Below are 20,023 nucleotides of genomic sequence, written 5' to 3' on the forward strand. Positions count from 1 at the left end.
CAACCTGTTTAAAGTTTTTTTGGCACAATCCTCAAAGTAAAGCTATTTGGGCCTGAAAAAGTTGTTTTATTTCTGTATACAGGTATGGGATCTGTTACCTGGAAACCCATTATCCAGAAAGCTCTGAATTACAGGAAGGCCACATCCCACTGATTTAATTTTAAGCAAATAATTCTCATTTTAAAAATGATTTCCATTGAAGGCACCCGAGCAAAATCTACCTCCAGGGCTGAATCGGCAGGTGAAGGTAGAATTTCTTTTGTTTCTACCTCCATATCTTACGATTCAGCCCTGAATGTAAGCTGGCCATAAACACACCGATAATATCGTACGAAACCTCGTTTCGTACGATATTTGGTGTGTGTATGGCAAGTCGGTGAGTCGACCAATATCGCAGGAAGCTGCTGCTATCGGTTGACTCACCGATCGGGCCGGTTAAAAGATTTTGATCGGGCGCCATAGAAGGCGCCTGAGCAAAATCTGCCGTCAGGGCTGAATCGGCAGAAGGAGGTAGAAATCCTATTGTTTCTACCTCCTTATCTGCCCTTTCAGTCCTGAACGGTTAGTGGCAGATTGTACGATCTTTTGTGTGACCGATAGTCGTACGAAAGATCTAAAATCGCCACGTGTGTGGCCACCTTAAGTGGAGGGTGGGAAAGATCTTTCGTCCAACCAATGAAACGAAAGAACCTTAAGGGTATTCAGCCCCTGCAGCTGGGCGGGGGCACCTGCAAGGCCCCTGGGCAGCCCCAGTGGGCCCTACACCCCCTCAGTCCGACCCTGCATTCAGACCCAGACCTGATCTCTGCCTGTGCTTCCCGTCACTCCCTTGCTGCCCTCCTCCCCTAATTATGATAAAATAAAAGAAACAAAAAATAATGCATTAAAACATGTTACATTTAAAGCGCACATCCATTTTATTAACAAGTTACTTTTCTGTTTCTTTTAGTAAAGCCACTACATTTTCTAAAACATTGTTACAGAAAAGCTTGCTGATCCATGGCCCCTCGGCAGATGCACTATTCCTGGACGATTAAAGCAGCTGTTTCCCAGCAGTCAGCACAAATTGGAATATTTTCTGCAAACGCGATTCGAAACATGTAGCTCAGATAATAGCAAATACGCAGAACATTCATTTATTTTACACATAATTCTGATTTCAGGGAAAGGGACAGGTTGGGTGAGCTGGCATGTTACCCCAGGCATGTTAGCTAGCACATGGCTAGGAAACAGAGAGCTGTGACAGCTTCCCCACAATGCTTTGCGCCGAGTCTCCCTGAGGTCAGGACTCTGCTCTACTCTGGGCCTGAGGATTCCCTGCGCATCGTGTGACGTAGTGTAAAGCGTGAAAGTAACGCAACGGCCTCTCCGCCATCTTTCTATAGGAGGAGCTTCCAGGGAGATCCGGGACAGACAGAGCTGAGAGGCAACGGCGAGTACTCCACCATGTCTGGAGATAATCAGGAGAGCAGGGCCCCGGAGGAAAGCTCGGCGGAAGAGCAGAAGGTGAGTGATTTGCTTCTGTGGAGAAGGGACAGAGATGGATGAGCGACTCAGAATTAAAAGGCAGCGTGTGAGCGCGTTTTTCTTTGATTCGCCTCATGAGTGCCATGATTCCACCCTGGGCTATCTCTCGCCTGGGCTGCCCCGACATTCTCTGGTTTGTGCAATGTGACTGCTTTCCCTGGCTGCTGCCGTGCGTGCCCTCACGCTGTCTGTGCCATGTGCCAAGCCCCCCAAGCCTGTGCCGCTTGTTCCGAGGACCCCACCCTCACTTGTGCCACGGATCACTTGCTTTAATAACCCTCCTTTAGCCCCATATCTCTTACACCGAGTGAGCAGCCCAAGCAGTCTCTTGTACCAAGAAGCCCCTGCCGCATGCCAAGACTAGTGGATCAGTACTTGCCACCTATTCCTTTATACCCAATTCTCTGCTTCCTGCTCAAGGTGCCTATAACCAGCTCTTCTTGCTTTTCCCCCCTCTCACATGTGCCACAGATACTTTGCCCCTGTCTCTTGTGCCAAGGATCCACCCTTTCTTTTGTGCTAAGCTCCAGTCTCCTCTCTTGTGGCCGGAACCCCACTTGTGCATTTAATGATACTGGGCAAAGTTTGCACCTGGGCAGTAGCCTATAGCAACCAATCAGTGAGTAACTTTTTTTCCCCAGACAGCTTTAGGATGAACAATTAAAAACACATTTGATTGGTTGCCTTGGGTTACCTAATAGGGCAAATTTTTCCTTGTTTTAGTAATTGAGCTTCAGTTCCTATTGAACTGGAGTCTTGTGCCGGGGTTCCCCATCTCTCCAGTGTTTAATGTCTGTTATACAATTGCCTCCCTTCTGTCTCCTGCAGTAAATATACAAATGCTTATTTCTTCCTAAAGGCTACCAAGTTGCCAGTGCTTCTCTGTCTTTGTTGCAGGAAAGACAAGTATCTCATTCAGTGTGTCTTATTCTATAGGCCCACTGTTTTTTTGTGTATATTTTGCACTGTTTTTTTTGTTTGTTTATATATTTATTTTTTTACTCCAGCTGCTTCCATTCGGTTTAAATTGTAGGATTAAAGTTAGAAAAATAAATCAGATGACATTCTGACTATTAACTGACAGAAAATTGTAGCACTTGCAATAGTATTGGCTCAGGAAAAGAAGTATATTGTCTGATAGGCAATACGTGCAAAGATTTAATTGTAATCCATCAAATTTTCTAATGTGTCCAATTGACCATATGACCGGCGTGGAACGAAAATTGTTGGTATGATTATTTGGAGCTCACACATGGTACGAAACATTGTTCATACAATCATATTGCATGTATATGACCAGCTTTACTTGCACATTCTGTGCCAGGGTCACCAGCAATTCCTTGCATTTGCTCTTTTTGTTTGCATTTGGTTTTTTGCTTCTTTTGTCTCTGTCTCCATCTCCCACTCCTTATTTTTCCAGTACTTGCCCGCTCAGCACATGCATGACTGAAGGCAATTTGTTCAAATACATACTCCATAAACTAGTATTAGTGTTAACTGATACACCTGTAAAGCATTGGAGTTTTTATAGTTTGTATTGGAAATGTTCAGTATTACATGAGCTTCATCTCTTACTCCGTTCGTGGCCTCTCCACCACGTTTTTCTAAATATTGTCTTCATTAGAGAGCAGCTTTCCAGCATAGGGCTTTTTGTTTGGGGGTACAAGGTTTTCGTGGAGGCACACCCTTAACAAATACTTAGTCATTATGTTTATTTTCTTGGCCAGGTTTTTAAATTAAGGCCTGATTTGGCTCTTTAAGGAATTTGTTTGACCGCCAGCCTGCTCAAGATCTCAATCGGCTTCTGTGTATGGCATCATCATCATCACAATAATCTGTCCCTCAGATATACAGTGAGCGCACTAATCTGTCCATTGCATAGAAAAAATGAACAGTACTAATGCAGGCCACTGGTTAGACAGCAATGACCTATGTGCTGAATGTGTCTCTCTAAGAAACTCCCAACTGGGTCAAGATTTTGGATATTTGGTAAAATGTAAGTAACGTTGATCAATAATAGAGGGGAAATTGTATATCTGACCGCTTTAATTCACTGCCCGTGTCAGAGTAAAAATTGATTTTATCAGAAAGTCAGTGAAAGCTGCGTCAGTGTCTGCAAGCTGTAACCTTGCAAAACGTGACCTCAAATAGTTGCTGATCATGCCTTGGATTTCTGCTTGATGGAATCCTCTCTCAACTCGGATGCAGCAGTGATAATATGAAATGCGCTTTAATCTTCTTCGGGCCAAGCATAATTCCAGCTCCAGCATGATTGCCCCACCTAAACTGCAGCAATTAAAAAGGGTACTTCATTTCCCTTTTGGCAGACTTTCCATTTTTACTGCCTTATTTACTATTCCATATAATTTACTTCTGCATGCCATGTAATAGCACAGCTGAATTATCATTTGGCACTTATGCCCAATGAGAGTAACAAGCTGTTAAAAGGCTTATTTAGTTTGTATCTGTTTATCCAGCAGCTGCAAACTGTTTTAAAAGTTCAGTTATCATTTAGCAAACACAGAGTTTGTTCCAGTATGTTATAACTAAAGATATACACATTTTAAAATTTGTTTTGGTGTTACTAGTTCTAACCTGAGATAGATGCAAAAATGCCCTTTAGGAGGGTTTTTGTTCATTTCATTTTCATTAACATGTTTAGAAAAATATATATAATGTTCTGCATAGGGCTTTGCTCAAAAATTAGATACCTCAATTCACATACGTCATTGGACAGTGCCCATTGTGGCCATATTTTCTGAAAAAAAGGCAGCCGTTTTGTGAATTCCTGCTGCACTAGCTTATTAGGATGAAGACACACGGAGCTACTTAGTAGCAGCTACTTGTCACGGCTACTGAACTCCAGAAAATACCCTGCCATAGGCAATACTGAGAATTGCCTCTGCTAAAAAACACGTAGAAACAATTTTCAGTAAGTTATCAGTGCTATCTATTTTTGTACCGTGTGTCTTCATCCTTTATAGAGGTAGATCAACCCCATCTTTAGTGCTGACACATGTCTAGGCTTATTAAATGGCCTTTTAGGGCTGTGGCACACGGGGAGATTAGTCGCCGTGCAACAAATCTCCCCGAAATGCCATCCCACACTGCATGTAAGGGCTGTGGCACACGGGGAGATTAGTCGCCGTGCGTCAAATCTCCCTTGTCACAGGCGACTAATCTCCAGAAATGCCATCCCACCGGCTAAAATGTAAATCGCCGATGGGATGGCATACGCGGCGCGGGGATTTGCCGAAGTTGCCTCGAGAGGCACGGCGACTAATCTCCCCGTGTGCCACAGCCCTTATGCAGTGTGATAATCAGAAAATTTCCTTCACTTAAAGCAAAGCAGAGTGTTTTTTTTGTTTTTTTTTTACATAATTGTTTGCTTGACAGGGAAACATGGTAAATGTGTTGTTATGGTGGAGAAAGAGAAATCTTGTAGTACTGTTTAAGGATTGTTGTGTGAGCAATATAAGAATGGTTTCAATAATCAATTACATTTATCAAGTTTTTAAAATAATTGTTTGAATTATTGGCGGCATTCTTCCTCTTTCCTGTGTAGGTCACAGACTCTACTAGCCAAATTGTGTATAACTTTCAGAAGTAAAATTTTAATCTTTCAACTGGTCTTGAAAGGTAACTTGGACCATACCAACCAGTTAGCTGCTGAAATCCCACTGGACAGCTGTTAAAATAACAAAACAAACGCCGCAAATAATAAAAACTGAAGACCAATTGCAAATTGTCTCAGAAAATTGTCTCTCTACATCACTGATCCCCGATGTTGCTTCCAGTGGTCTCAAAGTATGTGCTTAATGAATTTCTGGTTTGAAGGCTAGTATTTGTTGCATAGAAACAAGTGCACTGCCAACCAGAGCCTCCAGCAGGCTGCCAGTCCACAAAGGGACTACAAAATAGCCGATCACAGCCCATATTTACCACACCCCAAGAAACTTTTTTCATACTTGTGTTGTTCCCTAATACTTTTTACATTTAACTGTGGCTCACCGTTAAAAGGTTTGGGATCCCTGCTCTACATCCGATTAGTTAATTCAAAAGTTAACAAACCCTTTAATACTGTAACCCTATTTGGCTGTAAAACAGTCGAAACACGGCTGGTATAGGTTAAGAGCATGGGGTACATGCAACTCAGTCCTTTGGGATGGGCCTTTTCTAAATGGAAGTAACCAGGGGTGTAGCATAGCTACAACTATCTGTAGCTGTGTGCAGAGCAGAATAGCAGAAATGGACGCCAGAAGGTTCTTGCAGTTGATCACTAGAACTATGCAGGGTTATTGCAATATACTCACATACAGAGGTTATATGATAGTACTCCCTGAGTACAGCAAAGAGAGGATGCTCACCGATTTATCCTACTTCCTGTAGAGTCTGGGCTGGGTAAATACACCTGGTCAGCCTGGTACCCCTTTTGAAGCAGTCAGGATAGATACCTCAGTTCTCAGGTTGAATACCTCTACCTTTAAGAGTCCTACATCCAACTGTGGATCAGGTTTTAGATACTGCCTGTCACCTATGTCTTAACTGTGGCCCTATGATAAGGCAACAGTGCCTGTATGGAAGGGTACTTTCAGCTACTTTTCTTGGTGGAGCTGAAACTGCTCTTGCTTCCTTCCCTCTCTATCTCACTTTCCTAGAAAGTGCTCTACAAGAGTAACTATCTAACTGGTCCTCATTCATGGGGTCCCTGTGGTGACTCTAGGGTAAAGTATGGCTTTAATGGGGCCCTGTTGGTCCCAGGCTCAGTGGACCTTCCCCTGAGACACAGAGGCAGCCAAAGAGGAAGACACACCCTCCTGCTAAACACTATATGAGAGTGCAAGAGGTGTGGTCAACCCAAATAACCAATAAGGCATAAGCCAAAGGATAAACTGATACATGGGTCTTTGCCCAGTAACAGCATAAACTAAGAAAGTTGTAGGGTTTAAAGTCATAGGGGCATATTAACCCTATGAGTCCCTACAAAACTTTCTGTTCAGCCCTCTTATATTCACATTTCAGTCTATTATGTAAACCAATTCCTGGTTGCTAGGGTAAATTAGACTCTAACAACCAGATACCTTTTAAAATTCCAACTTGAGATCTGCCAAACAAGCTAAATAATTACAAAAAACACAATAAGTGTAGACCAACTGTAAATTGTCTCAGGATATCACTGTCTACATTTTACTAAAACTTAATTTAAAGGATACATATCCTATAAAAATTATGAATGTACCAGGGAATTATACTCCTCTAGATATAGAATGATTGTGCTTAAAAAAAGTAGTTTTTCTGACTGACTTATTGAGAAATTCCACAAAACCCCCACTAGCCCCGCCCATCTGTTCCACTTCCTGCTGCCTGAATTCTCTGGATGTGCAGGGGAGCCGGCGGCCCTCCATACACTGCACTGTAGGACAGGAACCAATCAGCAGCTAGGCTGACCTGATAGGGAACTGAAGCCTGTCTGTGCTTGTGAGAGTGCAGGGCTGTGATTGGCTCTCCCCCTCCTACTGTGCTTCTGGCAGGGACCGTTAGGACACGCCCACTCTTCGCGAGTCTTTTTCGGCGATTTGCGCGAAATCGCGCCGCCGCGTCTGCCATCCTGCCGGCGACTTACATGTTCGCCGGTGGGATGGCAGGGGTAGGCAACTCGGGGAGATTAGTCGCCCGCGAACAGGGAGTTTTGTCGCGGGCGACTAATCTCCCCCGTGTGCCAGAGCCCTAAGTAGGAAAGTTAATTAGTACAGCAAAGCATTTGGAAACAATTAAAGCTAAATAAATTATTGTACTAACTAAATGGTATCCTTTAAATATCTAATCCATGTATATTTGTTACAGATCTAAGTTGCTCATGATTTCACATAAAATGTGAAAACTCTGTTCTCCTTACCAATTGGTTTGGATGAAATTCTTGGTACGTGTCCTAATGATATGTGGGCTCTGATTAAAGCGTGATTTTATATAGCAAATTTCCCAGCACTTTTTAAACTGGTTCCATGCATACCCTGAGATCCATTGCCTGAGACAGCTTCATGGCATCTATATGATAAAGGGTTTTTTGCTGCACTACAGGTCCTTTGGCAAGTTTTCTTATTTTTATTTACCCATTCCCATGAACCCCTTTCTTGCAGTTTCTTTTTCTAATTCTGTCACCCAAAAGCATTATTTCTTATTAGTGAAGACACTGACACTGCTTATTTAATTGACCAGTACACACACTTCTGCATTTGTATAAGGCATCAATATCTGATGCATTCTAATGTGTTTTTTGTTTCCTCTGTACTCATAAAGGTCTGCTCACACTGCTGTAGTTGACATGTTCTAAATGTCCATATAACGCAAGACAGGTTTTGTTTTTTGCTCCTTAGCCGTTCGTCATCTCTGAGTACTAAATTCTGACCCTTTTTTTTTTTTTTTTTAATTTTAATGTCTCAGTGCTGCTTTGTACATACAGTATAATTGGCTGGGGAGTGATGCAGTACTGATGGCCTGGTGAACAGGTATAAACTGTATCCACTGCCTTAGTCTAGCAGTGCCCCTTCAGCCCCAGCTGTACGGACAGGGCTTTTGTGTGATCAGTGTTAGATCTGGGGCTACTGAGTACTCCCGAATATCTAATACTTGTCTGTGTTATTCTACCAGTCAGTTACAATCCTTTTTTTTTTCCTTTAAAGGAAATGGATGACAAAGTCATCAGTCCTGAGAAGTCAGAGGAGATTAAGTTAAAAGCAAGGTATCCTAACCTCGGTCCCAAACCTGGAGGCTCTGATTTTCTGAGGAAGAGACTTCAGAAAGGTGTAAGTAAAAGTAAATATTCAACTTTGCAACTCACATTTAAAGGTGCATTCAGTTCCCATTTGGCGCTTCCACGCCCATGAATTTCCACATTCACGATGTCCCCTGAAAGTTGTGCTGTGGGTTCTGCTACCTATTAAATTCTCTTAGGGTAGTGGCACACGGGAATATTAGTCGCCCCGCGACAAATCTTTGTTGTCGTGGGTGACTAATCTCCCTGCAATGCCTTCCCACCAGCTAGAATGTAAATTCGCCGGTGGGATGGCATTTGCGTTACTGCGATGTCCCAAAGTTGTCTTGAGACAAAACTTTGGGACATTGCAGTGACGCATATACCATCCCACAGGCAATTTACATTCTATCCGGTGGGATGGCATTGCTGGGAGATTAGTCGCCCGCAACAACGAAGATTTGTTGTGGGGCGAATAATGTCCCAGCTGCCCTTAAGATGACCATGCACTTTTTTTAAAAGATCTTTTAGTTATTGTAGGGCCAAGCTTATCCTGAAACAATTGTTGAAAAGTATGATTTGTCTATCAATGAAAGACCATTTGGAACGATATTGTCTAGCTGAAGCTAGGAAAACTGGGCAAATTTAATTGCCAACAACAAATTTTTAACCCTTTAAGTGCCAGCCGAATTCGTCATTTCAGTTCCCCCCAGTGCCAGACGTTTTGTGAACATTCTGTGCTCTCTCAATGTAGGGGCTTTTACTGGGGGCAGGGTTAAGTTTAGGTAGGCAAACTATATATTGTTTTTTTCAGGAGAACCTGAGCTTTCCAAATCTACCTGAGTTTTTGTGTATTTCCACTTCTGGAACAAGATTTAGAGCTTGAAATACAAAAAAAAAAAGAAAAAATGCTATTTTTCATGATATAAGGATTTCTACCAGAAACACATTTTATTTTATGGACAAAAATTCAACTGATTTGGAAAGCCTCATGTCTCCCGAACGTGCCAATACCTGATATGTATAGTTTTATTGAGATTTCTGACTTCTATAGATCAAAAACTCCCAGCAGTAAATTACTAAATTTTCAAAGCATTACAGCAGAATACGGCATACTTTACATTCCAAAGCCAAAAATCCTGGAACATTAGGTTTACCCCAGGAAACCATACATTTTTGAAAACTACACATTCTGACGAATCCGAAATGGGTAACTATGTCTTCCAACTCCTAAGTACCAAACGGCAATGCTTTACTGAATTTAGCATTTTCTATAAAAAATTATGAAAATTCTAAAAAATCACCTCAAATCTTCCATTTTCAAGCACCTTATCTCCCACATAACATTAGGTACGAAGAAAAAACACCCTAAATATGAAAGCCAGGGGTCCACTGAACAGTTTGATGCCCATTGTGCATAGGATCACCGATGTATCTGGAATTTAGAGACCCCAAAAGGAAGTTAGTACATACAAATTGCCCAGGAGATCTCTTTAGCTACTGAAAATTCAACACATTTACTGCATTTTCTGTAGGGTAAAAACACAAAAAAATACATTGACCCCCCAAAATCATATATTTTTGGAAAGTACACATTCGGACGAATTCAAAATTGGTACCCATGTCTTTCTACTCCAAACTACTGAGTCGCAATTCTTTCCCAAAATTGCCAGTTTTGATGAAATACCTAAAAATCACATCAAATCTTCCACTTTCAAGCACCTTATCTCCCACATAACATTAGGTACCAAAAGAACACACCCTAAATATGAAAGCCAAGGGTCCGCTGAACAGTTTGATGCCCATTGTGCATAGGAACACCAATGTATCTGGCATTTAGAGACCCCATAAGGAAGTTAGTGCATACAAATTGCCCAGGAGATCTCTTTAGCTACTGAAAATTCAATACGTTTACTGCATTTTCTGTGGGGTAAAAACCCAAAAAAATACATTGACCCCCCAAAACCATATATTTTTGGAAAGTACACATTCGGGCGAATTCAAAATTGGTACCCATGTCATTCTACTCCAAACTACAGAGTCGCAGTGCTTTCCCAAAATTGCTAGTTTTGGTGAAATACCTGAAAATCACATCAAATCTTCCAGTTTCAAGCACCATATCTCCCACATAACATTAGGTACCAAGAAAACACACCCAAAATATGAAAGCCTAGGGTCCGCTGAACAGTTTGATGCCCATTGTGCATAGGATCAGCACTGTATCTGGCATTTAGAGACCCCATAAGGACGTCCGTGCATAGAGATTGCCCCAGAGGTCTCTTTAGCTACTGAAAATTCAACACGTTTACTGCATTTTCTGTGGGGTAAAAACACAAAAAAAATACATTGACCCCCCCAAAACCATATATTTTTGGAAAGTACACATTCGGGCAAATTCAAAATTGGTACCCATGTCATTCTACTCCAAACTACAGAGTCGCAGTGCTTTCCCAAAATTGCTAGTTTTGGTGAAATACCTGAAAATCACATCAAATCTTCCACTTTCAAGCACCTTATCTTCCACATAACATTAGCTACCAAGAAAACACACCCGAAATATGAAAGCCTAGGGTCCGCTGAACAGTTTGATGCCCATTGTGCATAGGATCAGCACTGTATCTGGCATTTAGAGACCCCATAAGGACGTCAGTGCATAGAGATTGCCCCAGAGGTCTCTTTAGCTACTGAAAATTCAACACGTTTACTGCATTTTCTGTGGGGTAAAAACACAAAAAAATACATTGACCCCCCAAAACCATATATTTTTGGAAAGTACACATTCGGGCGAATTCAAAATTGGTACCCATGTCTTTCTACTCCAAACTACAGAGTCGCAGTGCTTTCCCAAAATTGCTAGTTGTGGTGAAATACCTGAAAATCACATCAAATCTTCCACTTTCAAGCACCATATCTCCCACATAACATTAGGTACCAAGAAAACACACCCTAAATATGAAAGCCAAGGGTCCGCTGAACAGTTTGATGCCCATTGTGCATAGGATCAGCACTGTATCTGGCATTTAGAGACCCCATAAGGATGTCAGTGCATAGAGATTGCCCGAGAGGTCTCTTTAGCTACTGAAAATTCAACACGTTTACTGCATTTTCTGTGGGGTAAAAACACAAAAAAATACATTGACCCCCCAAAACCATATATTTTTGGAAAGTACACATTCGGGCGAATTCAAAATTGGTACCCATGTCTTTCTACTCCAAACTACAGAGTCGCAGTGCTTTCCCAAAATTGCTAGTTTTGGTGAAATACCTGAAAAACACATCAAATCTTCCACTTTCAAGCACCTTATCTCCCACATAACATTAGGTACCAAGAAAACACACCCGAAATATGAAAGCCTAGGGTCCGCTGAACAGTTTGATGCCCATTGTGCATAGGATCAGCACTGTATCTGGCATTTAGAGACCCCATAAGGACGTCAGTGCATAGAGATTGCCCCAGAGGTCTCTTTAGCTACTGAAAATTCAACACGTTTACTGCATTTTCTGTGGGGTAAAAACACAAAAAAATACATTGACCCCCTAAAACCATATATTTTTGGAAAGTACACATTCGGGCGAATTCAAAATTGGTACCCATGTCTTTCTACTCCAAACTACAGAGTCGCAGTGCTTTCCCAAAATTGCTAGTTTTGGTGAAATACCTGAAAATCACATCAAATCTTCCACTTTCAAGCACCATATCTCCCACATAACATTAGGTACCAAGAAAACACACCCTAAATATGAAAGCCAAGGGTCCGCTGAACAGTTTGATGCCCATTGTGCATAGGATCAGCACTGTATCTGGCATTTAGAGACCCCATAAGGATGTCAGTGCATAGAGATTGCCCCAGAGGTCTCTTTAGCTACTGAAAATTCAACACGATTACTGCATTTTCTGTGGGGTAAAAACACACAAAAATACATTGACCCCCCAAAACCATATATTTTTGGAAAGTACACATTCGGGCGAATTCAAAATTGGTACCCATGTCTTTCTACTCCAAACTACAGAGTCGCAGTGCTTTCCCAAAATTGCTAGTTTTGGTGAAATACCTGAAAATCACATCAAATCTTCCAGTTTCAAGCACCATATCTCCCACATAACATTAGGTACCAAGAAAACACACCCTCAAATATGAAAGCCAAGGGTCCGCTGAACAGTTTGATGCCCATTGTGCATAGGATCAGCACTGTATCTGGCATTTAGAGACCCCATAAGGACGTCAGTGCATAGAGATTGCCCCAGAGGTCTCTTTAGCTACTGAAAATTCAACACGATTACTGCATTTTCTGTGGGGTAAAAACACACAAAAATACATTGACCCCCCAAAACCATATATTTTTGGAAAGTACACATTCGGGCGAATTCAAAATTGGTACCCATGTCTTTCTACTCCAAACTACAGAGTCGCAGTACTTTCCCAAAATTGCTAGTTTTGGTGAAATACCTGAAAATCACATCAAATCTTCCACTTTCAAGCACCATATCTCCCACATAACATTAGGTACGAAGAAAACACACCCTAAATATGAAAACCAAGGGTCCGCTGAACAGTTTGATGCCCATTGTGCATAGGATCACTGATGTATCTGGCATTTAGAGACCCCAAAAGGAAGTTAGTGCATACAAAGTGTATACACTGCAATATAAGCTACCGGCATGTGCATTATGCGGCATAAGACCCCCTAACAGTAAGGAGACCCTAGAAAATTATACATTTTCCGAAAGTACACAATCTGACAAAACAAAAATGGGTAAATACATCTTTCTACTGCAAACTACCAAACTACAAAGCTATGCTAAACAGAACGATTTTTTTGACATTTCTGAAAATTGTCACAAAGCTTGCATTTTACCCCATTATGTACCCCACATTTTGTACCGTATCAACATAAAACATTCTAAATATGAACGCCAGGGGTCTACTGAACAGTTTGATGCCCTATATGCATAGATTTACCAAACTATGTGGGGTACAGGGGCACCCAAGTAAAAATAGTGCATATGAATTTTCACATAAGATGCTTCGGCTCATGCAGTTTTTGCACCCGGTATGTGTATTATGTGCCATACGACCACCTAACAGTAAGGAGACCCTAGAAAACCATATATTTTCTGAAAGTACACATTCTGACAAAACAAAAATGGGTAAATACATCTTTCTACTACAAACTACCAAACTACAAAGCTATGCTAAACAGAACGGTTTTTATGACATTTCTGAAAATTGTCACAAAGCTTGCATTTTACCCCATTATTTACCCCCACATTTTGTACCGTATCAACATAAAACATTCTAAATATGAACGCCAGGGGTCTACTGAACAGTTTGATGCCCTATATGCATAGATTTACCAAACTATGTGGGGTACAGGGGCACCCAAGTAAAAATAGTGCATATGAATTTTCACATAAGATGCTTCGGCTCATGCAGTTTTTGCACCCGGTATGTGTATTATGTGCCATACGACCACCTAACAGTAAGGAGACCCTAGAAAACCATATATTTTCCGAAAGTACACATTCTGACAAAACAAAAATGGGTAAATACATCTTTCTACTACAAACTACCAAACTACAAAGCTATGCTAAACAGAACGGTTTTTATGACATTTCTGAAAATTGTCACAAAGCTTGCATTTTACCCCATTATGTACCCCCACATTTTGTACCGTATCAACATAAAACATTCTAAATATGAACGCCAGGGGTCTACTGAATAGTTTGATGCCCTATATGCATAGATTTACCAAACTATGTGGGGTACAGGGGCACCCAAGTAAAAATAGTGCATATGAATTTTCACATAAGATGCTTCGGCTCATGCAGTTTTTGCACCCGGTATGTGTATTATGTGCCATACGACCACCTAACAGTAAGGAGACCCTAGAAAACCATATATTTTCCGAAAGTACACATTCTGACAAAACAAAAATGGGTAAATACATCTTTCTACTACAAACTACCAAACTACAAAGCTATGCTAAACAGAACGGTTTTTATGACATTTCTGAAAATTGTCACAAAGCTTGCATTTTACCCCATTATGTACCCCCACATTTTGTACCGTATCAACATAAAACATTCTAAATATGAACGCCAGGGGTCTACTGAACAGTTTGATGCCCTATATGCATAGATTTACCAAACTATGTGGGGTACAGGGGCACCCAAGTAAAAATAGTGCATATGAATTTTCACATAAGATGCTTCGGCTCATGCAGTTTTTGCACCCGGTATGTGTATTATGTGCCATACGACCACCTAACAGTAAAGACACCCTAGAAACCCATATATTTTCCGAAAGTACACATTCTGACAAAACAAAAATGGGTAAATAAAACTTTCTACTGCAAACTACCAAATTACAAAGCTATGCTAAACAGAACTGTTTTTGTGACATTTCTGAAAATCGTCACAAAGCTTGCATGTTGCCCCATTATGTACCCCACATTTAGTAACGTACCAACATAAAACACTCTAAGTATGAACGCCACTAGTCTACTGAACAGTTTGATGCCCAATATGAATAGATTTACCAAACTATGTGGGGTACAGAGGATGCCAAATTGAAATACAGCAGACAAAATGTCCATGTGCAAAGACAAGTAACAAAGAACAATGTAAAAAGCAATAAAATTGATAAAGATAAAAAAAATCACTAAAATCATTTTTTTTTTTTTTTGCCTAATAATATCTGCGGGCAGAATAACCGTTTGAGTATTTTGGCTAGGGCAAATAAGTTTTACAGACAAAGTCAAGCAAACAACAACTATGCATAACTGAAAATGCTATAAAATGGCTAAACATGCAGTAAAATACCCAAAAATCCACCAAAATCACAGAAAATGTAGTAGAAACACCAAAATAATACACAAAAGGTATTGCGCAGTGCGGTTAGCGAATACACTATCCGCAATGGCAATAAAACATTTTTTTCAGGCAAGAATAAAAACGATGCGATTAGAAAAAAAAAAATAATTACAAAATTACATAAGTGTGTAAGTGTGTGTGTACATGTGTGTAAAATGTGTTTTGTGTGCATGTGTGCGAGTGTGCAAGCAAGTGTGAGTTTCTCTAAGTGCTGTAAGTGATAAATGTTTGAAAACCTCCCAAAAATGCATGTGTGTGGGTGTAAGTGTGAGTATAAGTGTGTATTTGTGTAATAAATGTGTGATTGTGTGTTTGTGTGTGTATTTGCCACTTACTTGGGGTCTAGAAGATCAGGATCTGCAGGAGAAACTCGATCTGGCCCAGCAGCAGTAGATCATGTGAGGGGGCGTGTCAGGAAGCAGGGGGGCCAGAGGGGGAAGCTGCGGAAGGGAGAGGAGCTGCACAGAAAGCCACGTGGATGGCAGGTATGTATCATGGGGCCCCTGGGCAATCGCTACCCAGGGGCCACTCGTTCCCCACCTCTGACTGTTGTCTGGAGGCTGGGGAACGAGTGGGGAGCGAAGGAATGGCTTGAAAAGCCATTCCTCCGCTCCCAAAACCGGAAGTGCAGCAGGACGTAGAATCTACGTTCTGTGGCACTTTGGTCCTTTGATACACAGGACGTAGATTCTACGTCCTGTGGCACTAAAAAGGTTAAACCTGCCCAATTGATTTTCTGACTGATTTTTTGATGAAAAGTTCCTAGATATGCTGTCATTTGGTGGATTTGTCTGCCTGTGTATCTTTACCGTGTATGGCCACCTTTAGGCAAAGTCTACACTAGGATATATTGTGCTTCTTCCCTTTATATGAATTGTTTTGCTCAGTAGCATCAAAGTCCTTTTTATGTTTTAACCCCAAAATGCTGATCTTGAGTATGATCTTTCCTACCAAACTGATAACTTGTCCAATAAATTCTCAGCAAGTGTAGTGAGCTAACTAAGCAGAGAAAGTTGTTAAAAGGCTTTAAGATCCTTTTATTTCCTTTCCTATACTACAGTTCAGCATCTGCTTTAAAAATATATCCGTATATAGAAAAAGTGCTAGGGTGGCACAAAAAACATTACCTGTGCTGTTTTGCAAGATTGCTGTTTACAACTGTTCTGTAAAGCAATCGTCGTGCAAATAAGCTTAAGCTAAATTGAGACTGATTTATCATACTGCACATTTAAAAGCAACATTTGTTATGCAGGTGACAGTTCTGAATGAGTCCTGTTAGCATCTTTGCAGTTCATATGACCCTAGGTAAAAGGACATGATGTAAAGTTTACAAATAAATTGTGAAAACATCTATTTAAAAGCTCAGCGCAGTTTCACATCTAGTTTTGTTGTTGCTCCTTAACAGCACCAATCGATTTTCTGCAGAGTATGTTACAGTATACCCAGTGTAGTTTTTGTGACCCCTGACTTGCAGCTAACAAATCAGCCATTTTCTTCCTGAACTCCAATAAAGGAACTTTTATTAGCGTGCTTATTTGCACACTGACAGTTTGTTAATTTGCGGCCGGCAGTTTTTCCATATCACGTATGTGCTTAGGAATAGGTGCAAACCGGATCGTTAATAGTGCCAGTATTTGTTTGGATAAAAAATAAAGGAATCATTTCTAACCAGTAATTTGGTAGAATCTTGGTGTGAGTAGTTTAACATAGCTGATGAGACAAAAGGGGAAAACTGCGCTGGCAGATGATTTTCCCCCATCATGAGTAATGCCCACTTATGACTATTGGAAAAACATACGCACACTTTGTTTTTCTCACTGTCAATTTACATTACTGCCAATGGCAAAGCATTTGTTTTTGCAAGTCCACAGAGGAGGAGATCTATCGCAGACGACTAATCTCCTAGCGTGCCATCAGCCTTATAGAGACCTGCAAATTTTAGTGGTATTGTTTCCCTTTAATTCCAGCACAACTGCTACTGCCTAGCCCACACCAGCACACAACAGTATGCTTATAAATCACTCATTGGAGTATATACATTCATGCCGGTTAGTAACAGTGAAATGACATAAAGGCGGCCACGGGCCGATTCTAGCTGCCAGTATCAGTCCCTTAGACCGATTTGGCGGCTTATTGGCTCGTATATGGGCACTGATGGGACTGCCTGATATCTGGCCTGATCTCGATCGGCAGATGTGATTTTTTGTTAGATAGTTGATGCGCTCCCTGAACCGACGGGCCTAATTCGATCGTTTGGCCCCAGGGTGAAATGACCAAATTAGCCTGATATCGCCCACCTGTAGGTGGGGATATCGGTAGAACATCAGCTCGCTTGGCGACCTCGCCAAGCGAGCAGAACTTAGCATGTATGGCCACCTTTAGTCAACAACTGCTCCTAAGAGCTTATAAAGATCATTTTTGTGCATTGCTTATTTATATGGTTAAGCCACTGTGATGTTTGGTAAGAATGTTCTGGCAGATAGTTAAACCTTGCTACCTACTTTTTAGTGGAATGCTACTATTTTCATGGTTATTTATTATGATCTGGAATCTTATACCAACAGCAATGGGATTCCGTGCACTATAAACCCAAGGTATTCCAAAACAAACTAAAAAGTATTTCTTCATTCTCTTCTTAGCAAAAATATTTTGACTCTGGGGACTACAATGTGGCTAAAGCAAAGATGAAGAACAAGCAACTGTCAACTGCCGCACCTGATAAAACGGAGGTTACAGGGGATCATATTCCTACGCCACAAGACCTCCCTCAAAGGAAACCGTCTCTTGTTGCAAGCAAACTGGCCGGCTGACCAACCTGTCTGTTTTCATAAAAGCACCTCATTCCCATTACTCCTTCTTTAATCTTTCTATTTTTCTCTACTCCTCCTCTTGTTACACCATAGTCAGTCTGACGGCTTAGCAGGCAGTTGTAGAGCAAGCTGCTGTCTTTTAGGATGAAACTGTTTAGTGTCAGATTAGTTATAAGTGAAGCACTGATAAATTGATGTTTTGGTTTAAGCAATGTAAGGTAATCTACTTGAAAACAAAAAAATGTACATATTGCCTATTTACTCTTTTTGTAGGACAGGTTTAAGCAATGGACACTTCTGTGGGTTTTACCATTTTAATGTCTGCTTTACTTTGATTTCTTTCATACCATAGTATGTTTTTGTATTTAATTTTGTTTTCCTTTTGACTTCTCTCTTGAGGTTAAGACCACACATTCTGTTCTAAAGAAAGCAAAGCATGCTGATCCAAACTGGGTTCTGAAGGGGTCCTTTTATTGCTCTGCCCTTTTAACTTGAATGGCCTTAAACCTTTCTCAGCTTTAACGATACGATTTGAATTGGGCAATATTTGCTCACACTGCTGTAACTTTTCGTGAACCTAGTACACAATGAAAGTGACCTGTTGAAGCTGGTGTTTTCCAATTAGTTATGTAGAACCTTCTGTGGAAGCTGTGGATGAAGTATGCATGTGCATAGACTGTTGAATTCACTTTTGTGCCATTTTGTAAATACAATAGTTTTGCACAACCTTTTTGCAAAAGTGTACTAATTTTTACAGTTTACAAGATCTATATGTAAAGCTGTAGCACATTTTAGCTTCTACAGATAGAAGAGCCTTTATTTCAGATTCATAAATGACCCTAAATATTCTCTTGAAATATAAATAGGTGTGAGGGCTTTGAAAGTTCTTCCAAGAAATCCCATGGTGAGCTAGGGAATGCCAGTCCATGCTGCTGCTGTAATGTCATCATCCAAGAACTGAGTTATAATGATCCTTATGTGTCTGGATCACTTGCTTGTAGAGGAGCCACTAATTGTTATCTTGTATGCCAAAATTGAAATGATTGCATGTGTTTGTCCCTAGTTCCATTCTTTATTATCTTTGTGGACATGCATGGTGCTTATAGCCAAAAGAAGCATACATTTGTGGCCTGAAGGGTATCTACAACTCTGCAGCACTAGCTACACATTCAGACTTATTTCCAGATATCCACAGTATATAAAGATAAATGTTAGTAACCAGCATATGACCAGAAGAAGAAGAAATGTTCTATGATTATTATATAGAGTTAGGACACATTTAACAAAAACATTAGAAGAGAATTATATGGTTTACTATACTGAACCCTGGAGATGTATAATATTGCTGTGCTTATTGGTGTCCAACAGCTAATAACTGATAGCAAGATTTAAAATGCTGGATATACTGAACACGTATGAATACTGTTAATAAAGATATCAACTGTAATTCTTGTCTGTTTATTCAGAAGGCTTTGTGGATGCTTCATACTGATGATGTTTTACATGATCTGTTAAAGATGTTTTCTCCGTGCATATGTGCCTGCAGTATGAAGTTAGGTGCATTATTCATCAGAGTGCAATAGGCAGGGGCAATAGCACTTACTGCAAACATACAGATGTGCAAGGAGCGTGTTTAGACGCGGGAATCTTTATTAAATGGCACAAATATGTCCAACATTTTCTGTCCTTTAGTGTGTTCGCTCTTGCGACACTGAATGGCCCTTCTTTAAGTATGGCTGCAAATGTTACCCACATGTTTCAAAACAATATTACTTTAGAGTAAAAGTTCACTTTTCTCTATACAAAAGCTAAATTTGATAAAGCAGAACTAAATTAACTATATACTTCCCCCTACAGTCAAAATTTCTAGAAAATGTTTGTATTCAATTCAGGCCATGTTAGCGTTAGTATTTACAATGTTACTGAAGCCTGGAGCCTCATCCACAACTTCAAGCGTCATCATGTGACTATGGAATTGCATCACTGTACATGTATACCGTTACAATTATTTATACTGTTCATCACATAACCCTGCTGTGCATGTCTGACAATTGCCAAAAT

General features: G+C 40.6%; 1 protein-coding gene across 1 annotated transcript; it reads left to right on the forward strand.

Moving 5' to 3' along the window:
* Positions 1–1,433: 1,433 nt before the first annotated feature.
* On the forward strand, positions 1,434–19,409 carry arpp19 (cAMP regulated phosphoprotein 19kDa). The gene is made up of 3 exons (NM_001037260.1): positions 1,434–1,506; positions 8,208–8,330; positions 17,792–19,409. Exons 1-3 carry the CDS (start codon positions 1,447–1,449, stop codon positions 17,960–17,962), a joined length of 354 nt encoding a protein of 117 aa, NP_001032337.1. The 5' UTR covers positions 1,434–1,446; the 3' UTR covers positions 17,963–19,409.
* The last annotated feature ends 614 nt before the right edge of the window (positions 19,410–20,023 follow it).

The sequence above is a fragment of the Xenopus tropicalis genome, chromosome 3 (assembly GCF_000004195.4).
Source record: "Xenopus tropicalis strain Nigerian chromosome 3, UCB_Xtro_10.0, whole genome shotgun sequence".
In the NCBI taxonomy this organism is placed as follows: domain Eukaryota; kingdom Metazoa; phylum Chordata; class Amphibia; order Anura; family Pipidae; genus Xenopus; species Xenopus tropicalis.

Bases quoted from the DNA above. Each gene is read 5' to 3' on its own strand.
- arpp19 (NM_001037260.1), top strand. From the start codon at position 1,447: ATGTCTGGAGATAATCAGGAGAGCAGGGCCCCGGAGGAAAGCTCGGCG. The intron at 1,507-8,207 runs GTGAGTGATTTG...TTTCCTTTAAAG, and splicing joins GCTCGGCGGAAGAGCAGAAG to GAAATGGATGACAAAGTCAT. The intron at 8,331-17,791 runs GTAAGTAAAAGT...TTCTCTTCTTAG, and splicing joins GGAAGAGACTTCAGAAAGGT to CAAAAATATTTTGACTCTGG.